This window comes from Dreissena polymorpha, chromosome 15, assembly GCF_020536995.1.
Source record: "Dreissena polymorpha isolate Duluth1 chromosome 15, UMN_Dpol_1.0, whole genome shotgun sequence".
NCBI lineage: Eukaryota > Metazoa > Mollusca > Bivalvia > Myida > Dreissenidae > Dreissena > Dreissena polymorpha.
The window spans coordinates 47,946,175-47,971,511 of record NC_068369.1 but is presented as its reverse complement, the minus strand read 5'-3'; the positions used below and the strand labels follow the sequence as shown (position 1 = coordinate 47,971,511).

General features: G+C 37.2%; 1 protein-coding gene across 7 annotated transcripts in view; it reads right to left on the bottom strand.

Moving 5' to 3' along the window:
* LOC127860220 (uncharacterized) overlaps nucleotides 1-25,337 on the bottom strand; it is a 47,366-nt gene that overhangs the window by 2,640 nt on the left and 19,389 nt on the right. Inside the window, exons 1-14 of one of the 7 annotated variants that reach the window (XM_052398145.1) lie at nucleotides 18,726-19,047; nucleotides 13,527-13,664; nucleotides 13,039-13,143; nucleotides 12,589-12,735; nucleotides 11,812-11,930; nucleotides 11,098-11,257; nucleotides 10,789-10,874; nucleotides 10,526-10,682; nucleotides 10,072-10,247; nucleotides 9,621-9,732; nucleotides 8,981-9,185; nucleotides 4,530-4,623; nucleotides 3,672-4,137; nucleotides 3,132-3,401 (exon numbers count right to left, since the gene is read on the bottom strand). In XM_052398145.1, coding sequence (XP_052254105.1) covers nucleotides 3,132-3,401; nucleotides 3,672-4,137; nucleotides 4,530-4,623; nucleotides 8,981-9,185; nucleotides 9,621-9,732; nucleotides 10,072-10,247; nucleotides 10,526-10,682; nucleotides 10,789-10,874; nucleotides 11,098-11,257; nucleotides 11,812-11,930; nucleotides 12,589-12,735; nucleotides 13,039-13,143; nucleotides 13,527-13,664; nucleotides 18,726-18,816 — 2,326 coding nt within the window. In that variant the 5' untranslated portion in view covers nucleotides 18,817-19,047. Of the gene's footprint in view, nucleotides 1-3,131; nucleotides 4,138-4,529; nucleotides 4,624-8,980; nucleotides 9,186-9,620; nucleotides 9,733-10,071; nucleotides 10,248-10,525; nucleotides 10,683-10,788; nucleotides 10,875-11,097; nucleotides 11,258-11,811; nucleotides 11,931-12,588; nucleotides 12,736-13,038; nucleotides 13,144-13,526; nucleotides 13,665-18,725; nucleotides 19,048-22,718; nucleotides 23,001-23,672; nucleotides 24,265-24,769; nucleotides 24,891-25,337 lie in introns of those variants that run through there. The other 6 variants (XM_052398146.1, XM_052398143.1, XM_052398144.1 and 3 more) reach the window with 6 other exon arrangements.

Sequence of the window (25,337 nt, the reverse complement as noted above, 5' to 3'; positions counted from 1 at the left end):
TTGGTATTGCTCCAGAACAGCAGAAATACTTTAGATTTGTTTGGAAATGTCAACGTTTCCAATTCACAGCCTGCCCCAACGGGCTAGCATTCTTGCCGAGATTATTTACAAAGCTACTCAAGCCGGTATATGCTAAACTTCGCAGTCAAGGATATGTCAATAGTGGATTTATTGATGATAGTATTCTTTGTGGGGATACATACCAGCTGTGATGTGAAAACATTTCTAATACAGAAGACCTCATGTCGAGAGTTGGGTTTGTCACAAATCTTAAAAAATCTGTTAGAATTCCAACCAAGAGACTGGTGTTCTTGGGCAATATAATAGACTCTAAGCAAATGAAAGTGTTTTTGCCCCAAAATAAAATTGATCAAATAGTTTCGGAATGTACGCAGTTGTATTAAGCAAAGCAAGCAAAAGTTAGGAAGCTAGCACATGTAATAGGCTTGTTAGTGTCGGCATGTTTAGCAGTGCAATTTGGCTAGCTACGCTATAGAGAGCTAGAGGAGGGCAAAACTGTTGCGCTGAAGTTTGTCTGGGGCAATTTTGACGCAAAGATGGGGATAAATTGGAAGATGAAAAGAGAACTCAATTGGTGGATACAGAATGTCCATGAACAATATAGGGTCATAAGTCACGGTAACCCAGACCTTTTTATACAGACTGATGCTTCTCTGTCAAGTTGGGGTTTTGTCATTGGTAGTAGAACAGTAGGCGGTAGGTGGACTAAAGACGAAAGTTCTGAGCATATTAATGTCCAAGAACTCAAACCAGTATTGTTCACCGTTAAATCATTGAAAGAGAAAATCATAGAGAAACATGTTAAGGTTTTAACAGATTCCTCGACAGCAGTGTGCTACCAAACAAATATTTTTGGCATACGCTATGACAAATGTGATATGGTAACAAAGCAGATCTGGTTTTGGTGCATATAGAACAATGTCTGGTTATCTTCCTCTCACATTGCTGGGAAATAAAATATTTGGCCCTTTAGGAAATTAAATGATACAATTGAATGGTCCTTGTGTACTTATGTGTTTGAAAAAAATCTCACAAACAATTGCAAACCCGGACTTTGATTTGTTTGCAACGAGGCTAAATGCTTAGTTGCCAGTGTTCTGTTCTTGGAAGCCTAAACCAAATTCTTATTTGGTAGATGCATATACAACTGATTGGAGTGTATTTAATGCTCTAATGTGTTTCCCCCTTTCAGCATGCTGGGACGATGCATTAAGAAGATTTCCTTAGACAGCGCGAGGTGTTTGATAATAGGACCTTTGTGGCCAACACAAACATGACTTTCAAAACTAATGGGAATGATCATACAGGAGCCATTTATTCTGCCGAGAACAAAGAAAGTTCTACATCTATCTCATTCAGATCAAATACATCCGCTGGCAAAAGACCTAATTATCATTGCATTTCTAGTGTGCGGGAATGGTTCAGATGTCAATGTTTTTCTAGAAGGTCAACCAAAATACTCATGTCTTCGTGGCGATCCAGAACCCCAAAACAATATCAGACGTATATATCAAGATGGTTCCTTTATAGTGACAGGTGCAAAATTGATTCAGTTTCGGTTTCTGTCAAGGAAGTAGTGGATTTCTTGACTGAAGAATTTGAGCGCGGAGTAGGATATAGTGCCCTAAATACAGCCAGAGGAGCCTTGTCATCGTTTTTAAGACTTGAAAACTTTCCAGCAGGTTCTCACCCAGTCGTTATTAAGTTTATGAAAGGAGTATTTCATTTGCGGCCCTGTAAATCTATGTTCACCAAGACTTGGGATATTCGTAAAGTATCAACAAATCTGAAATCACTTTCTCCAGTGAAACACCTGTCAATAAAGGAATTGATTCTGAAATTCGTCATGTTGATTGCATTGACGAATGCCGCTCGGTCCCAGACGGTTCATTTGTTGAGTGTACATAAGTTACTCAAAAACAAATCACAGTTCGTTGTACAGTTTGATTCATTGTTGAAGCAAAGCCGACCGGGCTTTGATTATTCAGTTCTAACTTTGAAGTGTAACTCTCCAGATAGAAGGCTGTGTGTATATACTGTTATGAAAGAGTATCTAAGTCGAACTAAGAAAGTCAGACCATCCACAAACAATTAACTATTAATCTAGTATTAATATTAGGCCACATGGGCCTGTTTCTAGAGACACAGTATCACGTTTGATACGGGCAGTAATGATAAAGTCGGTGATAGATGTTACAGTTTATAGTGCTCACAGTGTCAGGAGTGCATCAACATCAAAAGCTCGAGACAACAATGTGCCAAATACTGTTATAATGAAGCGTGCTGGTTGGACAGTAGATTCTACATTCAAGAAGTACTATTCGTTAAACATTGAAGAAGATTTAATGTTTCAAAACGCAGTTTTACAGTAACACCGTTAGGGTAAGTACTAAATTGCATGGTTAATTTTGTCATTATCAGCTTTGAAATCTCATTTAAGACTGGAAGTGATATGACGAAATAGAATTTAAAAATTAAACTAAAACTTTAAACTAAAAAATACAAAAATACAATACAAGCGGAAAGTGTCGTCCCGCATAAGCCTTTGCATAATATTTAGGTTGCGTTCTTTGAAGTTTTGTAATACATTGTTTGATTCGCTATATTCGGCTATTAAAGAATGGTTGGCACATTTAATGAATAAGCACCGTGTATGCGGCATAGAATCTGGTTAATAATCAGCAATGCTTATTGTTTTCCCCACAAGATCCGTAATTGATCCTTACTTAATGGTCAGTAAGAAAACATATTGCAATCTAAACTTTAGACCGTTACTGAGTCGCGTTCTGGAGAAAAAAAATGCTTCATGCATGTAAATAAAGTGTCATAAGAGATAAGACTGTGCTGTCCACACATGCTTATTAGGGTTTTCCGCTTGTATGGTATGTTTCGTTAAAAGAAAGTCTCTTCTAAAGGAACATTGAGTTTCGTCCATGATTAGCGTGTGCCGACTGAACAGGCTTATCTGGGATGACAATTTACGCACATTAGTTAAATCCAGTTTTCCCAGAACGAGGCTCTACAGATTTAAGTCACTGCCAAATAGTTATCTCAACTTCAAATCAAGTTGCAAGTCTGAAAAATATGTTTTCCCCTAGCTCAACACGCACCTATTACTGCTCCGACGCCCATACCAGCGCCGATGGACACAGCCGTGAGACCGTTGTTGGAATTCGAAGATTTTGATTCGTTGTTGGTGGCAGCTGCGGTTTGCGTTGCGCCCGAGGTAGACGTTCCTGAAGGGGGTTGTGTAGCACCAGATTGTGGAGAGCCTGACGCCAACTGCGTTCCTGACGGGGCTTGTATTGCACCAGATTGTGGCGAGCCTGACGCCAAATGCGTTCCTGACGGGGCTTGTGCAGCACCAGATTGTGGCGAACCTTACGCCAACTGCGTTCCTGACGGGGCTTGTGTAGCACTAGATTGTTGCGAGCCTGACGCCAACTGCGTTCCCGACGTGGCTTGTGTAGCACCAGATTGTGGCAAGCCTGACGCCAACTGCGTTCCTGACGGGGCTTGTGTAGCACCAGATTGTGGCGAGCCTGACGCCAACTGCGTTCCTGACGTGGCTTGTGTAGCACCAGATTGTGGCGACCCTGAAGCCAACTGAGTTCTTGATCGGGCTTGTGTAGCACCAGATTGTGGCGAACCTGACGCCAACTGCGTTCCTGACGTGGCTAGTGTAGCACCAGATTGTGGCGGGCCTGACGCCGACTGCGTTCCTGACGCCGACTGCGTTCCTGACGCCGACTGCGTTCCTGACGTACCAACTGAGCCTGCCAACGCGTTTATACCTGTTGATGCTCCGGACGAAGATTGTGTTCCGCCCGCGTTTGGCGTTCCCGCTAGGGTTTGTGTTACACCAGTCTGTGGCGCGCCGGAAGGTGATTGTGTACCACTTGAGGAATTAGAGGTGCCTGTGGCGAAAAGTGTACCTCCCGCTGTGGAAGCTGTTGATGCCCCGGGGCTTCTGCTTGCTGTCGCTTTTGTTGATCCTGTTGATTGCGATGACAACGTTGACAGGGTAGATGTAGGCACACTTGAAGATACCGAGGATGACGAAAGAGTTGTAGTTGTAGACATTGGTGTGGTTGTTGATTGGGTCGTAGTTGTTGTCTGCAATAAAATGTAACACAAATGTAATTTGATATAATCTGTACATATTTCTAGGAATGCGTCGTATGTCAGTAAACGTAAACCTTACTATATATTATATGTGAATTATTTCGATCCATTAAAATTGAGTCTCGATACAGAAAATGGAAACCATTGAACAAGGTTTCATGTATCGCATAACAAAACTGACCCGGCGTATTTAAGCTGTATGAGTTCTAATGTGAACTTGAACAACCATGAACGTCAATGATTGTGCTTCCGTTATGTTACCCTCCTACGGTTTAGTGTCAATTAAATTGTTATTTTGCTAATTAGTCTTAAAGATTTTTTAGGGTACAGTCAATGTGCAACGAATATGTCATAAATTGTTTTTCGATTCTGTTTGTACTTACACGTTCTGTTACTGTAAATCTGCGGATATCAAACTGACCAGACTGGAGCGATGTTGAACCCATCACAAAAGGCTTGGCATTGATTGTCACCGTGCTGCAAACAGTTGTAAAACTATGATTATGATTGGTGCATATATGGAATAAGCAAGTGTAAAACTAAAAATGATCATATGCATCTCTTGACGATTTAAAAACCTGAAAATTATAACACGAAACGATAGAATAATTTGGAGAGTTCTGTTGTTATCGTTATACTTTGTGACACTACGATGATTGCTTCAATAAAGCATACAATACTCCAATCACTACAGATGCCGATAACTAAGCATAATAACATAAATAATTTATAATAAATAATACATAATAATGTCTGATAAATTGATTTAATTTCATAACTATTTTTTAAACTAAATCAATGACTTTATTTAAGCCACACACCTTGAAATGCACTATATGGCATAGTTAATTGAAGTATAAATAAGAAACATATTTAATCTATGCCAATTTGAATATATCTGGTGGTTACAAGGTAAAAATCCATCTCTTTTGCGCTTTAAAACTTAAAAATAATCGCGTTTGTCGAAATGGACGTCTATAAATCCTACTTTCGGTTTTAAATGCGGTACCGTTTGAAAAATAATAAATAACTTGCTAACTAGGCTATAAATTTAATTGTATCTATCTCAATTAGAATATATCTGGTGGTTACAAGGTAGATATCCGTCTTTTTTGCGCTTAACTTAAAAATAATCGCGTTAGTCGAAATGTATGTATAAGTATAGAAATCCTACTTTCGGTTTTAAAATTAAAAAAAATAATTAATTACTTGCTAACTAGGCTATAGATTTAATGACAATTTTGCAAACTTTTAAATTGCATCTATATGTATTGATTAACATGTACTTCATTTCAAGGTGTGTGACTTTAACGATAGAAGTGTTGTTTATTCATGCATTTCGTTCATTAAGTAAATCCGATTGTCACGTGTCATTGACGTCACGTCCGAACATGATAACAGTGGATTCATAAACCGAAAGTACGGTATATCTATCGTTCTAATTCAAAGAAAAATACACCAACATCTTGTTAAAATTATATTGAATTTGTTATAAAAGTTGCAATGCAATGTATATTTTTCCTGAATAAACTATCACTTATCCTTTAATCGCCTTGTTATAACAACACTCGCCAGCTTATCGTTGTTTTTAACACCTTATCAGCAATAAAGATCTATTGACTTTGTCACCCGCTCATGGTTTGTCGTTATGAATGCATCCGATAATTGCTACTAATACACTTTCTTATTGTAACGTGCACCTGTTTTGTTTGTGTTCTTAATTTTCGCGACTCGAAACGAATGACGCGTGACCGTTGTTTTCTTTTCAAACATGCCTTTCGGAGTGAAATATACTGGCCGTTATTGACGATTTACCGTTATTCTCAAGTGTATTATAGAGTTTTCGTCGGAGGTGGGGGATTCAGACTGACCGTTGTCTGCAAAAATTGACCGTTATTCTCAAGTGACCGTTAGGTCAGTTTTGACTTTATAAGAGTACGGATAGCCGAGTGGTTTATGCGCCAGACTTTTACTCGAAGGGTCAGATGTTCGAGCCCAGTTGAGGAATTCTTTTTTTCTTTCCTTAATTTTATTTTTGTGTTTTACTGAAGCAATTGAGTCCCATTGCTTACATTTCACATTTAAAAGCATTTATGCCAAACTTCAATACATGCCAAAATCTGTGAAAATGTCCCTTTAAGCGTGACAATTACTCAAAAGTAAACACAATATCTTTCTAAATCAAAATCTTCACGCCGAACTTAACTGCCACCTAGATCTTTTTTCAAGATTATTCGTCCAACAATCTGAGCTACATGTATGCGATTTTAAAGTAGGTGTCCGCGTATTGCGCTGGTTAAGGTAAACGTTTAAACTCCCAATACCACTATTCCTACTACAAATGCCGGTATTTAATTGAAACGTCACATGCGTGAGGTCACTGACCAAGTTTAGTGCGTCTGACTTGCAATTCTGGAGATTTGTGTACTTTTTGTACTTTGAACGTTGGTTTAAGTAAACATGCAACATTTTCATATCAGTGTTTAAAATTCACTCTGTATATGAACGGGCTTTAACTACAAAAAAAACAAAAACAAACACGTCTTAATGCCGAGCTAAGCCTTTATTTGTCAGTCCGCATTCCGCTGAAACAAGACTGTCATGTATGTGCCCCGACCCGGGATCTAACCAGGGACCTCTGGATTTTAACGCAAGCGCCTTATCCACTGAGCTACGGAGGCACAGACTAGCGGACGCCCGTGTTTATGCAATTCTTAAAAACATATATTGTCAATGTTGGAAATATTTTGTGTTTGAAAATTGAAAACGTAATTCAAATACCGGTATTTAATTGAAACGTTACATGCGTGAGGTCACTGACCATGTTCAGTGTGTCTGACTTGCATTTCTGGAGAGTTGTGTACTTTTTGTACCTTGATCGTTGGTTAAAGTAAACATGCAACATTTCCATATCCGTGTTTAAAATTCACTTTGTATATGAACGGGCTTTAACTAGCGGACGCCCGTGTTTAATCAATCCTTCAAAACATCTATTGGAAATATTGGAAATATTTTGTGTTTAAAAATTGAAAACGTAATTACACAATATTATTCGGAAATTGATTGAGTTGGAACATGTGTGCATCCAGCGATCAACACATACGGTAGGATTTACTAAAATACTGAAATTAAAATGGGACTTCCAACCTAATGACTGGGACGTCCAACATTAAAGCTTGGAAGTCAGGACAACTTTTAAAAGCACGTGGAAGCGCTGTGCTTCTACTGCATGTATTCATTTGAAATTGTACGCATGTATTGAATGTCACTTACCATATCTCGGACCGGCAATTCATTGGATTTTTTTAACTTTTGATTAACGTTTGCGTGCATTTTCTCCATGACTCAATATTTACTATAGATATTCAAATAAAATATTTGTTCATTGTGTTAAACCAAGAAATATAGCTGTGACAAGCTTTTTAGCAGAATTATTCTTATGAAAGCTAGACGTAGGTTTGCGTGCAAGTTGAAATTCAGTTTGAAGATTGTATATAACAGTAGATATCTCTTATAGTGATATTTAATTGTAAACTTCACCGATGTCATCGGGCTCATCATGCAAGGTCGCTGACCAAGTTTCACAGCTTTGTGCTGCAAAAAAGCAGAAGTAAGACCCTTGCTTACCTAGAAAAGCCTTATTATCGTTTGCGTGTACCAACTCCATATCTCTATGTCTACTACAAGTATTGAAATGAAAATATACATATGTGTTTAGGGTCTTTATAAACAGTCACTAACCGATACCTATTACTTTGAACAGCCCTTTAGAGCAGGATTATGCCCCCATTTGTTTTTTCAAAAGTCAGTTTGGGTGCAATTTGAAATTCATTTTATAGTGTGCTCTCAACAAGTTCATATCTCTATACAAATATTCAATTGAAACGTCAAACATGCCTTCGGGATTATCACGAGGGGTCTCCGGCAAAGGCCCCGAACAGTAAGCTGCAATTAAGCAGAATTATGCCCCTATTTGTACTTTTTGTACGAAGGACATTCAAGTAAGCTTTCAAAAACTTAGACCTAGAATTTGGTTGAATTTGATGCCATTTGGGTAAGGCCAATGTCGCTGTTGCTATGAATATAAAAAAACACGTTTGCGCGCAAACCAGTCAGGATGCAGACCTTGTTCGAAGATTTTTGGTGTAGGAACGGTACGAGCTTAGCACGCTAGGTATTGCAGCAATATTTGGACCCAGTGGGGTCAACGTCACTGTTACCACTGTTTCCATACCTATAGTTTTGATGAAGGTATTTTGTTGTTTGTTGGAAGCTTACATGCAGCCGTATGGTAGGATTGCATTTCGGGCCAGTTTGGTTATGGTCATTGTTTCTTAAAATAGAAAATAAAACGGTTTCCATCCAATAACTTGAGTCTGGAGGGTAATATTTTGCTGCATTTTGTGTATTGGTAGCTTGTATGCAGATCTCGCTTCAGACTTAATAACATTTAGCTTTATTAGTTTGTAAATACCTGAAAATCTAGTTTCCGATCATGGTCACATTTCTTGCTTAAATAACATATTTCAAGCTATGTTTTTCCTATACTATATAATTACTTCAAATATTCAACTTTGTGTTATACAGATTCTGCACTTCAAATACGTCTTTGTCGTCATTACATCAAATGGCCGACAGAACAAGTACATTATTCTGCAACAGCGGACGAACGTCTAGAGCGTCTTGGGACAGCTCTTGTTATTTGTGTAACCTGTAAGTTTGAAAACAGCATGCACATGTTCAGATGTTTTTTCACAGATTTGATGGCACACCGATAGCTTCGGATTTGTTGTGTCTTATGTTAGACGTAAAATAATAATATCGATATACTTACGTCGTTACACCTCCTTTCGGTCCGCCCTTTATGGTGAATGTTCCGGTCTCGTTCATTCCAGCCTTTATATTATACGAGTGAATCTTAGGATCCAACGCGAAATGCTGGTCATCCTCAATTCTCACGTCGATATCCTGGTCAACGGCACCAGCATTCTGTACCGTGAATGGAATATCTAACGTCTCGTTGGCCCACAATGTCACTCCTGACGATAATATGGAATGTCGAGCGAAATGATGCTCACAATAATTATGGGGCGTATTAAAATGTGATGATTTTAATATTTATCTATTTAAAGTGTCCATATGGTTCTGCTGTTTAGCTTATACAGCAAAGCTTGTGTTTGAAACCATTTGCCATTGAAAGGGTTGGTGTCCATGTATTGCGATTTGTTTAATTAAATTACTCACTAGATTTATCGCGTGTGTATATCCGTGCTATGCATAAACAAGGGTCAACTGAATAAATAAACACAAATTGTATTATTTTTTACATATGTTCTATGCCAGTTGTAAAATGCAGTACTGTTTAGTATATTAATATGTTTGTTGTCTCCAAACTCATTAGGCTTGTAATAATTATTGTTTACGCAATACAAGTACATTTATTCGTATTAAAAGCCTTGTTAACATGTTTTTACCTGTGAGCGGTGGTATGAACAACCGTAAGGTCACAGGTGTAATGAGGTTTGGGTCTAGTCTTCGAAATTGATGGTTTGATAAGTCTTTTCCTTGTATTGCAACCATAAACGGCTGAAATAATATAAATGTATCAACTTTGTTTTGCGTATACATATTAAATGTCATGCAATTTAAGAAAAGAGCGGCTCAATGAAAGCAAACAAGAATATACGCGTATACATTTAAACGGAAAACATGTTGATACGCTATTATAATTAATTAAATTATTGCATTTTACTTTTAAAACATTTAATCCTTAATTTATATTTTTATGAGCAAGATGTGTTAACACGCAAGTTCCTATGTATGTTTGATGAGTATTAAGTTCATATTTCTTTTTGACCTTGTAAGAGATACCATACAATTCTTAACACATATAGTAACTTGATGTTCTTTGGATATAATAAATACCTCATTGGGAATGGCAATATTGGCGTAGAAAACGGAATTTCCTCTTCCTCCGCCAACATTTTGCAAAATTCCACCACCTTTAATAGCTCCGTTCTCTCTAATTACTAGCATAACTGATAACACCTTGGCGACTTTTGCGTATTCAGGTACCTCAACAATTATTTTGTTCGTTGCCGCTAAAAAAAAATTCTCGATCTTGATCGTACTAAAATTTCCTATACATATGTTTATTATAATTACAATGTTCCTATATGACAACACAGTATCACAAAACTTATAATTAATTGGACATGGACAAATGCTTTCTTCCATTTAGTTTTAAGTCATTAATAAACATCTTTTTAGCTTAGCATACATAACTTATTGAAAAGACAAACTGTTTAAAAACCTTTAAATTCATTGGCATAAGTTCTTTTTAAATATTGCATTATCATGCGCAAATATAACATCTTACCGGAGATGGGTCTTCCCTTTATTTCATATTCCCCGACACCTCCCGGTCCAGGCTCTACAAACTTGTGTGTGAAATCCACCGGACTTATAGCCTGAATGGTGACGTCCCAGATGTTGTTGTCCATTTTCACAATGCGCCAAATGCCGTAATCGGATGCCTATGTACAAACAAATCTTATGAAGTAAATGATTTCCCAACCATACACAATTTTGGCTTGATTCCATTATTACATTCAGGTAATCAATACTGGTATGATCTTGTACCTGTGTGATGTTGATTTCAAGAAGAGTAACAACCGATCCTGCGGACGCAGAGCCTATAGTTGTGGGCCTTACAGGGGATGGCATATCTGAAGAACAATTTTATTATTATATTTCCGTTTATATCAAAACTAGTTGGCAAAAAATATTCCGATTTTTTGTCTACACTTAAACATGATCACATTACGACAACGCCTACAATAGTGTTTTCGAGAATATGTTCGCATGATGTATAACATATGTACAAGACAGTTAGTGTTATATCTTTATTACATAATGTCACGAAGAAAGCACATGTATTTCCTGCATTACTTGATGGCATCTGTGCTATTACAAAAGGCGTAGCCTTCTCCGCTTGCACACGAACGATCATCTGCGTCATGGTATCATCAACAAACATCATGAAAGACGACGAGGCTGTGGCGTTGTATGAAAGTCGCATTATATTCACTCGATTAGTTTGTAAGCTTTGCTGAAATAATAATAAAAATGCAAATTTTAGACAACAAGTTATGTTAATATGCGTTGTTTTATTAGATCTACAACAAAACTTTAAGTTTCAATAAGTATTCTCATTATTTTGAGTTCCATACATGAAGACGATATTATCCATCAACAGCAACATCCCAATCCTAACACTGTCATTCTGCAACGTTTGTCAGCGTCTCAGAAGAACTTCTTCGGGCACGGTAGCTATAAACCTCATTGATATAACCATGAATGTTAAAAAACCGTTTTCATTTTTCATTATGTCATAATATTGACACCGGTTATAAAGCAAATAGTATTCAGGAACTGAACCTTGTGCATAAAGAAATTCAAGTGGCGTTAAAAAAGAATAAAAACGGTTCCGTTCTAGAAGCGATTCCAATAGTTTCTCATTAAATTTTCTCTCGAGGTCTAATTTAGGTCGGGCAGAACTTGCAATAACAGTACCGAATTCAAATTAAGGAAACAATCAATGCGCAGAATTTATAAGAACACGAGTGCCAATTTTGTAGGGCTATAAGAGACGACTGTTCTTACAGTGATGTTGTTGACCGCGCTACCGATGTTGGTCTTGTTCGTGGTAATCACGGAGCCTCCCGAAACGTTGGCCAGCGGTTGGTTGAAGTTGACGGATGATTGCCGCCGGTTTCGTCCGCCTGCGTGGAGTAAAAGAGTTTATTATGCATAACAACAGTGGCACCAATGCGTAACAATGGGTCTATCTTGGAGAAATGGGCATAACACAATATCGTTCGATGCTGAAAGCTCACTGTCGCTTTCTGGCATATATATCTTACAGCTGAGCAAGCGAGTATATTTTTGCATGGTTTATTGCAATCACATTTTCATAAGATTCATGTACTGGATTTCTGATGAATCCGCAATATATGTGCGAAGAAATTAAGCCAGGATAAAATATCATAAACGTTACTTAAGATGTAAGTTTTTCAACGCATTCATATGTATGTAGAAAAACTGTTGCATAGGTATACATGCTTCAATTTGTGGGATTATTTTATGTAGGATTATTAAACATTTAAAAGATCAATGTGCACAGAAGCAGTCCGTCAGTTTGGATGATTTAAACCTAGGATTTTTTACCGTTTACGCCGATAATATGGTAACATTATTTATAATCAAGATGCACTTTTGAACATACTAACTTTTTGTTAATTTCATAACTTGAGTCTACTTAAAGATTTTTTAATTTCCTGAATAAAGGCTTGTTATTATTTTTAATATTCTGATTAGAAGATTTTTTAATTTCCTGAAAAGGAATATGGTATGAGGTATGACTGCCGGCTATGTTCTTGCCTGATGTAACCGGAAGTCGTATGACGTCAACCTTGATGGTGCTTTCCCGGAGGAAGGCCAGTGCCATGTCAGTGTCTACCGTCATTTCCGCTTCCTGTTCGTCTACGACCAGCAGCAGGTGTGAGTTCCGTTCGCTGATGTATGCAACTGTGGGATAAAATAAAACTGGGTCATTAACCGATTGGGCTGTTTTTGACTTGCCGAAATAAAACTTCATTTTAAACATTTACAAGCATGATGCTGCTCGGTATTAAAGCGCAGTGTTAAGGGCATTTAAATCTTCTCGTCTGTGCAATTGTAAGTTTGTGTTAGCCTAACCATACCGTGTAAAGTTCGACTAGTACGCAAGTCACCATTTTCAAGAAAAGGACCACAACAAGATTCTGATCTCATTTAAAATGAAATAACTGAATATACTTCAATTTAACGGTGTATATAAAATTAAACCACCATTTAAAAGGTCCTGAGCGATGCTGACATTCTTGGAGTGATGTACGGATTGGTGTAGAAGGTGGTGCAGGGTCTCTGAATCTCGCACAATGCTTATTGGATTCCCTGAAAAACAAGGCACATGTATTTATGATTTTTGCTCTAGGAAAACAGGGCTGAATGTACGTGGTCAAGTCGTGTCGTAGATTAGCCTTGAAGTCTGCAAAGGCAAATCGGGGACGACACTTTTTACTTTTATGGAATTTTAATATGTACGGAAATATCTTCTAAACGCAAATCCAGATTAGTTGGAAAGTATCGTCCCTGATTAGCATGTGAGTACTGCATTTATCAGCATTTAGTTTAGATATTTCACAGCAGCTTTCATTGAATGGTCTTTTTGACGCTCGTAACATGAAATGAGTCACACTAATCGATTGTGTTCTCAACGTAAAACATCTAGAATCCGAATCACATTACCTTGACCAAAGGTGCATGCTGAAACCTACCCGCGAATTTAACGATCACGTGACCGTACGTTTCTATGTGGTCTAGCAGCAGATCAGTCAACGAGTCGGGTATCTCGCGCACGTGCAGTACGTATATAGAGCCGGACATTCGGTAGTCGTCTAAGCGGTCACCCACGCCTGAAATTCACAAACTTGGAAGTTGGATATTATCAAAATATCCTGCTCATATTGCATGTTTATGGAGCCAGAAATTCGCATCTTATCGAAGTGCTCCCCCGTGGTTGAAATAGACCTTATGGTAATGTCGTTGAAATACCAGCAGTGGAAACTAAGTAATAATGGGAATATCGATGAAGTTCATGCAGCGGGGCCTAAGTTGTAATGAAAATATCGCTGAAATACCCGAACCAAGACCTACGTAATAATTTGAAAATCGATGAACCACAGCGGGACCTACGTAATAATGGGAATAACGATAAACTACACGCATCAAAAACTAATAAATGGAATATCGATTAAATACGCGCATCGGAAATGAATAACTGGAATTTTTATCAAATGCATGCATCGGAAAATACGTCTTGAAATATCGATTAAATACACGCGTCGGAAACGAATAATGGGATATCAGTGGATTACACGCACCGGAAAATAATTGTGGGAATAACACTTTTTTGCTCAATTTGGTTGTGGTTGGAATGTATTACGAACATTTGGAAATTAATAATTATTAGAGTGTCGTGATAAATATTAATATAAAGGATACGGATTCGGTATGAATCCCCAAGTGGCTTTCTTGTGATTTAAATACGCAAGGTAGTTACGTTAAATGCAAAAGAGAGTATAGACTATTTCGCTGACCCATCGATTAATTAGGATGGAAAAATGCTTTACAGCGAAGTTATGTGGTTTATAGCTTAGTTTGAAAAATCAAGAATATTACATTTGTATACAGACATAAACAGCAAGACGCACGAGTCAACTTTAAAGGAAAATTTTGTTGTTTAAGCCAAGTCGGAAAATCGCATTCTCATATGGATGATCGTCAGAGAGATAGCTTCCAGATGTTGCATGGAGATCGAGGGTTTCATCGAGTTTGTTTTCATTTACGCAACCTATGAACGCCTTCTATTTATGCAAATATATTTTAATTGTGTTCAAAATTAGCTTAAATGTTTGTAATGTTGCACTTACGCTAATGTATGACATGTTAGACTTTGTAGAGACAGAAATGCATGTTTTACTTGTATGTCCTCTTTATAATCAAATACGAAATGTTATTTACCAGAAAACTCAGTTTTTAGACTCTGGTTTTCAAGATATGAGTGATAATGCCAAATTTGTATTCATGTTTACTCACCCAGACATTGTTAGGGTCCTCTCAAAAACCTGCTGTGATATATTGAAACTGAGAAATAACACGCTGTATAGTAATCATTTTAGTGAGTAAATATTTTAATAATGCTAAGATTTTTACTGTATGTGTATAAATTTTAGATGTATAGAAAACATGCCCACTGTTTGATTTCTAAAGTTTAAATAGATGGTATAAATTGATTTGACATACTTGTTTAAATAACAAGTTTTAGTGTTGCTATTATATTTTTATTAGCCATACTATAAATTATTGTTGCTTTTTTATCAAACCAATATATATTAAGATTTCAAGATAATCTGCTAGATTGTTGAACACTGGCTTTGTTTCTTAGCATAATTTTACTTTCAGCTATTATGATAGTGTGTTTTGTATGTTTTAATATGTTTTATAGTCTCTTATAATTCTTATAGAATGGCTGTATACATGTATTTGTAAATATGTGTATATGGATGAGACTGGAATAAATAAAATATATATTAAATGCATATGTGCGCAAATCGAATCTCAGCAATGCAGTTGATTTCTTTAAAATAAGAAAAAAAAGGAACTTACGTGTGCTATATATGTACTTGATGGATTTATTGATGATAAACTACTGCATTAACTGCCAAAGATCCGAAGAGAATGCCATGGTGTCGAAAAGGCAAAACATCTACCTGATAGCAGGCTTACTAGGCGAACTCATTGGCCATTCATTGAGTCATTCGTACAAATTGATGACACATCAGTTATATAATTTACATTAGAAACATTCGTTGCGGAACTTCTTATACTTAGTTTTAATGGTTTGCATTATCATATATTTAACAGAACACTCCGAATCTTCTGCATTTAGCACGTGTAAATGCATTTTTGTTGGCAGGAATCACATTTTATTACAGTTCATGCACCATGATTGACCTAGGACCAATTAACTCAGATCTAACAGGTGTATTCTCGACTTTCGGTCTAGTTTATTTAGACAGTGATCGCTCGAGGTGTTATTTTATTTATTTTCTTCAAAGAAGAAGCACAATTCATTATTCCTGGCCCCATATCTATAATGTTATAGCTGGATTAGTTTATTCCTCTAATATGTTGTCTAACAGAAATCAAAGTTGACAATTACGTGATGCACATTTCTCGGTGAGTCCCGTTATGTTTACTAATAAAGCAATTTAATTAGTGTTTGCACACTTCAGAAAAGACATATTTAGTTCGAAATTAATACGTTCGTTTTTGTAAAATACTTTTGACATATTTAAGAAGCCAACATCGTACGTTCGATAATGATAATATCATTTATATTATAGTAAAAACGTTAACTTGTATATACTAAGAAATATTTCGCATAATGAACATTAATTAATGAATACAATTTTCTTTAATACGACCCTTTAATATTACACCGATTCGAATATGGTAGTGTCAGTTTTGTGATTTATAAGAAGTTCATTACGAAAGTTTACTACCGAGACTTAAATCAATCGTGATATACCGACTATCTCCGAAGTCCTCCGTAAGATAGATTGACTTTCTCCGAAATCCTTCGTAGATTGATTCATGCAATGAATCGTCTGCTGATCAAGAGTAAGTCTTATAAGAAGTTTTACCCATGTCAATCCCTGTCTACAGAAAAAAGTCCATGTTTCGACGACGCCATCAATTGTCATAAAGAAAATACTTTTTTTTGCTCAAAACACGTGTCGTTTATAACAAATATGTTTACCTATATGCAGGTTCGAAATAGCTGGTGCGATTATATTCTATAGTTTTTTGAAAGCTTGAGTTATCAGAGATCTACCTTAGAAACGTTTAAAAACGAATTTGTATACCGGACATTGTCCTATCCAGAGCTCCAGATAAGACGCGTATCTGCGTATTTACGCATTGAAAAAATAATTTAAAAACGCTTTATAAATCGTTCAAGTACGTAACATTGCACAATACAAATCTTTGTACGTATTTTCGATCTATAAAAGCGCGTAATCGGTTTAACCAATTATCCAGTTCAGTGTTTAGTGTAAGTTAACCTTTGAATACAAAAAAAAAGCAATCAAAAGAACCTTGTAATCAAAATGGCGGCCCATCGTGTTCTTATTTGGGAAAAGGTACGTTTCAATCGAACATAGGCTCCTGCAGGAAGTAACTGTATATCACAATATGTCAATAGAGATAAATCTTATGATGCTTATACAATTGTCAAAATAATGTTAAGCGATCTCATTGTTGAAGAAGTTTATATAACTTACATAGATCGCAGGCAGCGTGACCTTATTTTCAATTGTACAAGCACTGCCATAACTTAGTTTAATTGCAAAATGACGTTCGTGTACTATATGAATACTATATGCAAGAAAGATCCAAGACAGAGATACAACACATGTAAGTTGAATATTTTAAAGAAAGTCAGTTCATATCATCATTTAAAATTTATTATGTTTGCATTTATAAACACCGGTAACAAATAATAATATTTCTATATTGAACACGCCATGTGCTGTGTCAGTTTTCTTTGGAAATTAAAAATACCCCTAAATATTCTTAATACCCTTTATGGCCGAAACAAAGGAGTTAAACACACTTTAACAATAATATCAGGGGGTAAAATACCATTTAGACTAAATCCTTATCTGGAGCTCTGGTCCTATCTACCACCTACGTGATTGTCCAGGAAAAAGTTTCACTATGGGATATCCAAATCATTTATCGTGAATTGAGACGATATTAAAGGCATCATAATCAAATATTCCAATACAAATTGATAATCAAAAAGCTGACAGCGCTGAAGACTGAGTACAATACAATAAAATAACATCGATGAATAAAATCGAGTGCTAATTTTTTTAAACTAAAATGACACATTCCTTTGAAATTGAGTTAAGTTTCTGCAATAGTGTTTCGCTACCTACAATAGTTTGTTAGTTCTTCCAAGCATACTAGTATGTAATATATAAAATTATAAGCGTAATTAGTGTCGTGTAATTCAATATAATAATCGGCCATCTCCCTCAATGTAGAACAGCTTGGTTGAAGTATATTAAAGCCCAAGCTTAAAAGCTCTGAATAAAGGCAGAAACTGATGCTGATTTATCTATCAAAAATCGCATTTTAATCGTTCGATTATGACAATTATGCGAGTATTAATTTCATAGTATCTACACACGCGATAGTACATAGTAACAGTACACTAGCGTGAACAAATAATATAATTTTGATCCTATTAAAAACTTTTGTATATGGGCAGATGCATCATCCTGCCGCTACAAACCCCCATATGCCTTAATGTATTTACAAAAATATATATTGTTCACAGAAATAAAATTCGTTTTCTTTCATATGCATTTCTCCTATTTGAACATGCGCAGAATTTTTGTTAGGTATACAAGTGCTAACATATATCATTTTTAACGTGTTTGAACATATGTGCGGAATATTGGTGAATCGCGTTTCATGATGTGTCCGGAAAAATGGTTGTTCTTTAAATTTGTACGATACGCCTTCTTTTTATTGATAGCTTACATGTACACATATTAAAGGGGACGTGAGAGGCATTCAAATGCACCTTCTAGTAACGCGTTTTATCAACCTAATATTAGTAAGTAACTTATTTCTATTTAGCTACTGAAGACATTAAAACCATAATGCTCACGATATATTTATTTGATTAATAATACATGAATATACATATTGAAAAAAAATACGTTTATGAGCATAGCTCTATAATTTGACATAGTCCTTTTTTAGTCTCTTAATATTATTTATATTTAAAAACTTAAAACTATGTTTACTGGTTACCATTTAAAAGTAGATACAAGTTTTATACATTTCTTTCCTTAAATCATACTGTTTTGGTAAAATGACTGCCGAAGATTACTCACGTGAAATAAGCTCCTGCGTTTGCCCCGGGGTCGAACAACAGTAGATACCTACCCCCAAAACAAGGAGGGTAAATTTGAGTCGAGAATCCATCCTTTAAAGAGGATTGCACCAATATTCCGTTAAGGTTTGATCTCTCAGAAGAATGGTAACAACGAACAACAGCTTTACATTATACTTAATTTGTCTGATAATTTATTTAAACTTAAGTTATTCTTAAAGAAGAAATCGTCGATAGCCACACTGTTTAATTGTGCATTTTGTCGTAAATTAAAAATCCGTGTTGCTGTTGTTCGGTTACTATTTGAAATGGAAGCCTTGAGGACATTGCGTTTCGGGAAAAAGTCACGCGATCGTCGTTCATTGGCCGACTTGTGTTCGCGTACATCATGCCTATCTTAAAGCGACTGAAAGTGCGAAGTGTTTGTGTGCAACCACCAGAGGCTTTTACAAGCGTTATAAATTGTCTAAACATGGTTTGGATTAGACGATTTCATATTCGGGAAATGGCGTTCCATGATACACGCAATATACAAGATATACGCGGCTTGAGTAGCACACTTAAGGCGTTCGACAACTTTCGCATTAAGATAGATGGTTGTACGAACAAGGGACACCTAAACAGTAAACAACACGACCGCGTGTTTGCAACCCAAACATTTATTACATTCGATTACAATTGAAGATGTCATATTAAATATCAGTTATGAAGCATTAGTTTGTGCGAACATCACCCGAGTTCGAAATAAAATCACCCCCAACAAATTTGCCAAATTTTGTCAAAGCAAAAGATAGAGGAGTCGGTGTCTCGGAATTTTCACACTCCTGAGGCCACATTTCTCAAATTTTCATGAAACTTAGTTAGAACATTGTCCCATTTATTTCTCGGCCCTGTAAAAACTGGGTCACATGGGGTAGACAACCAAGTCACTTCATCAAGTTCAAGAAAAAGCTTGTAAACACTAGCAGTCTTTTTGTCCAATCGTTGTGAACTGGCTCAGAACATTTGTTGTAAAAGCTGTTGCACTGATTTAACAAAAAAAAATATTTATTGCATCAGACCTACACTCCTCAGTAATACTTTCAAGACAAATGTAATGACCACCTCAACAAAACATGAGTGTTGTTGCATGGATTGTGATAACCGGTATTTGTAATATTAAATTTCTATCACATATCGTAACTATAAATAGTAACAAAAATGACGTCGCGAGCGGACCGTTATTCGTATCTAGCGGGCCAATATAAATTATATCAGCCCGCTGAGCCGGGCCGATTTTTCATATCAGAAAGGAACGGGATCGCGCGGCTTATAAATGCTGAACAAAATGGCGTCCACATTCAGTCTTAGCCAACGGTGATCAATAAAATTAAGCCACAACTCAACGAAAGAATCGCACATAATTATAATGACACATAGCACACAATTTAGATAATACAAATAAAACGATTTGTTGTCTTAAAAACCAGAGAGTCTATGTAGTTTCGTCATTGAAATTACGTCACATGAGGTAGGCCTACGTCATAAATTGCGTAATCAGTTGAATGAAATTAAAGTACGGAAAGCTGGTTCTGTATAAATTTTAGTGAAGGACCGAAATAGTGTGATATGTGATATGAACGATAACACACGGCAGAGCTGGGCCGGACGTCTAAAATCTGCCCTAGCCGCATAATTGCCCTCGGGCCATTATGTCGGCAGCGGGCCGATTATAGACGTACGGCCCAGATCCGCAGTGTGTTATTGTCTAAATAGTGCATAATGTGATATTAACCTAATTAAAGCTGCACAGAAACGTTCCTTCATATCACTGGTGAACAACCTTGGCCCTTTTGGGTCTCTTGTTCATAGCAAGAACAATAACAGAAGCACGAAATGCTTCACCGATTTTTTCCAGGTAATTCGGTGTCCCCCCCCCCCCCCCCACCCCCCAGAACACACACACACACACTCCTAGACCCCACCAAAATTGACAATCTTTCAAGAACTAATGAATAGCTCGAATTTGCAGCTATTATTCAAAAATCGTCCAAACATTTGGGAGTGTAGTTACAGTATCTGGTCCTCGTATAATGCAGCCTCAGACGCAGAAGGACCTCATAAACATCGAAGTACGAATAACTATCTGCTCCATTCAGTTCCTTGATTCATGTTGTATTATGTGTATATGACATAATTATTTAATTTACTTCACTACCCGTGTTGTAAGAATTGACATAACTAAAATGAGATTGTTGATTTGTGTCTCTAGTTATACTCCCCGAAAATTTTCGATGGAGCATTTAGATGCCAGTTTGTCCTTCCTTACTTCCTACCTTCCGTCACACTTTTGTTACAGTTTCTCATAGCGCCTTCAATATTTTACCGATCTCTTACATAGTTGGCATGTACCGGTAGGTACCTTGCATGGACCTCTACCTTTTGATAAGGTTTGAGGTCAATGTGGTCATGGTCAAGGTCACCGAGGCTAATAACAGATTTTCTCAATGTCAAACTTTGGTTACAGTTTCTCATAGCGCCTTCAATATTTGACCGATCTCTTACATATTTGGCATGTAGGTACCTTGCATGAACCTCTACCTTTTGATGAGGTTTGAGGTCAAAGGGGGCTAAGGTCAAGGTCACCGAGGCTAATAAAAGATTTTCTCAAGGTCAAACTTTGGTTACAGTTTCTCATAGCGCCTTCAATATTTGACCGATCTCTTACATATTTGGCATGTAGGTACCTTGCATGAACCTCTACCTTTTGATGAGGTTTGAGGTCAATGGGGGCTAGGGTCAAGGTCACCGAGGCTAATAAAAGATTTTCTCAAGGTCAAACTTTGGTTACAGTTTCTCATATCGCCTTCAATATTTGACCGATTTCTTATATATTTGGGTTGAAGGTACCTTGCATGGTCCTCTACCTTTTGATGAGGTTTGAGGTCAATGATAGGAAATTTATTCTGGAGAATTTCAACAAGGTAGTCCTAAATGGTCAGAAGTTTTCTACATTTCGAAACCTGATTCCAAGTCCAACGAGTAAGACAGGCAGTGTTTTAGACATGGTATTTTACAACAGACAGGATCAAGTCATGACTCATTTTCAGCCAGTGTACTTTAGTGACCCTAGTGTTATTTGGGTTGGAGTTCCATTTTAAGAGAGAGTGATTGTATACTATTATTGTCATTAATTATTATTTATACCTGTTTACTTTATTATGAACATAAGGGGAGCATCCACCGTTTTCAACGATACTTCTTGTTTTATATGTAGAATCAATAAAAATTATGATGTATGACATGTTTTAGCATCATTTGAATAAATCGGTATTTTTGAAAAAACATAACATATTATTATTATTACTACAAAAAGTTATCCTTATAATTCCTGGTTCCATGAAAAATTACTCAAATTTCCTGGAAAACACCCACGTGATATTCATGAGACACCAAGTACTGGTTCTACCAAGGGCATGTACGAGTTATCTACTCTATGTGCTTATGAAATGTTTATGAAATACGTATTTTTTTACAGAACGCTTCGACGTAGGATCGGATCATTTCGTTTCACGGCAGTTAATCACGGGATCCACCTCATTTTGAGATTCATTGACAAATGAGCAATGCAACTTCCGAGGTGGCGTTCAAGCCCGGATGTTTTGAAATTTCATGGATAATTTTACAGGGTGAAAAGAAGTGGCGCCCTTTCCCCTGATAGGTCACAGGGGCAGATCAGCGCATAAGGCAGTCGTGAAAACTCAGCGATGACCTGTGAATAAACTCTGACGTACACACATAAGAGGTGGCGATCGTGATTAACGGCCGTGAGTTTACTGACAATGCATCACCTGAGATCAATGTACACATGCAAGATTATATCAGAGATTGCACACCGTGACGACTTTGCTACACGTCGGTTTACATTCATGATTACCAAACACCTCTTGTTTTCGTGACAAACCGTTTGTCTTGAACCCAAACAAAACTCAAATCAAACGTATAATATCGCCTATGCAAAACTTCATCTTTTATTAAAAAATAAGCAGGCTATAACATCTTATCACAAGTTAAATTAAAATCACAGACAGTTTAAATTAAAATCACTCGTAAAACGTTAGCGTTTTTCTCGTGTCATGGATGGATCACGTCCAGGCGAGATTACGCTGGATACGCTCTCGTTCCCGCCTTTCTTCATCGTCCCTTCTGCCGCCTTGTTCTTGCGGTGCCACGGACTTGGTATTCTTCGACATCGCCTTCTTAAACAAGCACGCCATGGCCGCAAGTGCCGTCACCCCTGGAATGCATTTACACTGTACTCTTTGATTTTGGAATGATACACCAAACTTGGCGTAAACATCATTTTGGTGATTTCCTAAAACGTAACTTTTAATTTCATGTCCTGAATGTATTTTAGCAATTTTCTGTCATTAAGTTATGTACAATAACACTTTTCCTCGACTTTTTCATAATGTTATTTTATTTTTAAATCGTATACATGGACACGGTCTCATTTTTTGAGGATTTTTAAGCAATACCAATTTAATACCCAGTTTTGTAGAAAAACATATTTAAATAATGCAATTGTATATGCAAGTGTTTATTTTAGTTGTATAATTTGTCAAAATTAATTAACACAATCGGGAAAACTGCTCATAATGCATTGTTGGAAAAAACCAACAGCAGTTTATTCCAAGATTGATGTCTTATTCCAACTTCACATATAGTCTATTACTATTTTTTCCCGATAATTGAATGGAGATACTTACGAAGAAATGTTTGGTTTATAAAACGCTAAACTGTTATCATTGAATTTGTGTGCACACAAGTAATTACCATTGTCTCTCCGTGCACTGTCTTTTAGGCAAATTGCGAACTTAGCTATTTTTGAAGAAAAAAACACCCACATACATTGATCATAGAGGTTACAAACAAAGCTGACCATGTTTTCCCATAGCACAGCACATACCTATTATTGCTCCGACGCCCATACCAGCGCCGATTGACACAGCCGTGAGACCGTTGTTGGAATCCGATGATTTTGATTCGTTGTTGGTGGCTGCGGCGGTCTGCGTTGCGCCCGAGGTAGGCGTTCCTGACGGGGCTTGTGTAGCACCAGATTGTGGCGAGCCTGACGCCAACTGCGTTCCTGACGTTGCTTGTGTAGCGCCTGATTGTTGCGTTGCTGGCGCCAACTGCGTTCCGGAAGTAGCAACTGGGCCTGCCAACGTGTTTATACCAGTTGATGCTCCGGACGAAGATTGCGTACTGCCCGCGTTGGGCGTTCCAGCTGGGGCTTGTGTTGCGCCAGTCTGTGATGCGCTGGAGGGTGATTGTGTACCACTTGATGATTTAGAGGTGCCAGTGGCGGATAGTGTACCTCCCGCTGTGGAAGCTGTTGATGCCCCGGGGCTTCTGCTCGCTGTCGCTATTGTGGATACTGTTGATTGCAAGGACAACGTTGACAGGGTAGATGTAGACACACTTGAAGATGACGAGGATGACGAAGGGGTTGTAGTTGTAGACATCGGTGTGGTTGTTGATTGGGTCGTAGTTGTTGTCTGCAATAAAATGCAACACAAATGCAATTATATATTATATATATTATATAAATATTTTAATCTTTTCAGAAAACGTAAACCAAATTATATATTATAATATGTACATAATTTCGATCCATTAAAATTGCGCCTTGATTCAGAAAATTTAAACCATTGACAAATGTTGAATACATCGCAGAATAACAAAACAGACACGGCTTGTTTTAAGCTGTATGAGTCCATATCGGTACAAGTAGTTGCGCCTCGTTGTGAAAAAATTGGGCTAAATACATGTGCGTATAGTGTCGTCCCAGACTAGCACAGTCAGTCCACGCAGGCTTATCAGGGACAAAATTTTCGCAAAAACTGGATTTTCGATTTGAATCGACATCCTTCACACGTTAACATACATAAAAGCAGGAAGTGTCGTTCCTGATAAGCCTTTGGGAACAGCACAGGCTTATCTGTAACGACACTACGCACATGTATTTAGCCCAGTTTTTAAAGACAGAGGGTCATTTGATACCGTAAAGCAGGCTTGAAGGTCCGGTGGCACCCATCCTTGGGTGATGTTGATGTCACATTCGTCGGTGTTTCCCGCTAAATCTTCCACCCGAATAGTGGCGTTCTGCAGACAGCAGTCAGATCTGCCGATTAAACAAATTTGGACCTGTGTAGTGCATGGTTTTTTCGTCCAAATGCGTTATGGCATTGTAAATGCGTGAACAACAAAAGAATGATCAACCATAATTATGCTGTTCTGTGTTACACGGCTACCATCGTCATACTTCGACCGCAAAAACAGCCAATGTATTTATGTTAGGTAAGAATCCAATATATAAATTTCCTGTACTGTATTGATATATTTAATGAATGTGATGTCTGAGATCGTTATTTGTAATTTTCAGTGTTTGATTTGGAAACTGTTCGTAAAGTTGCAAACCTTGCCTTTAATAGGCATGCTGACGTATAATTACATTACTAACGAAACAAAATCCTTAGATTAGTTTTACTATTGGTTTAATGTTTCGATTCTTATGGGGTCATTTCACGCATGTGAGGACTTCTGTGATGTCAGTAGTTTAGGTGAGTGA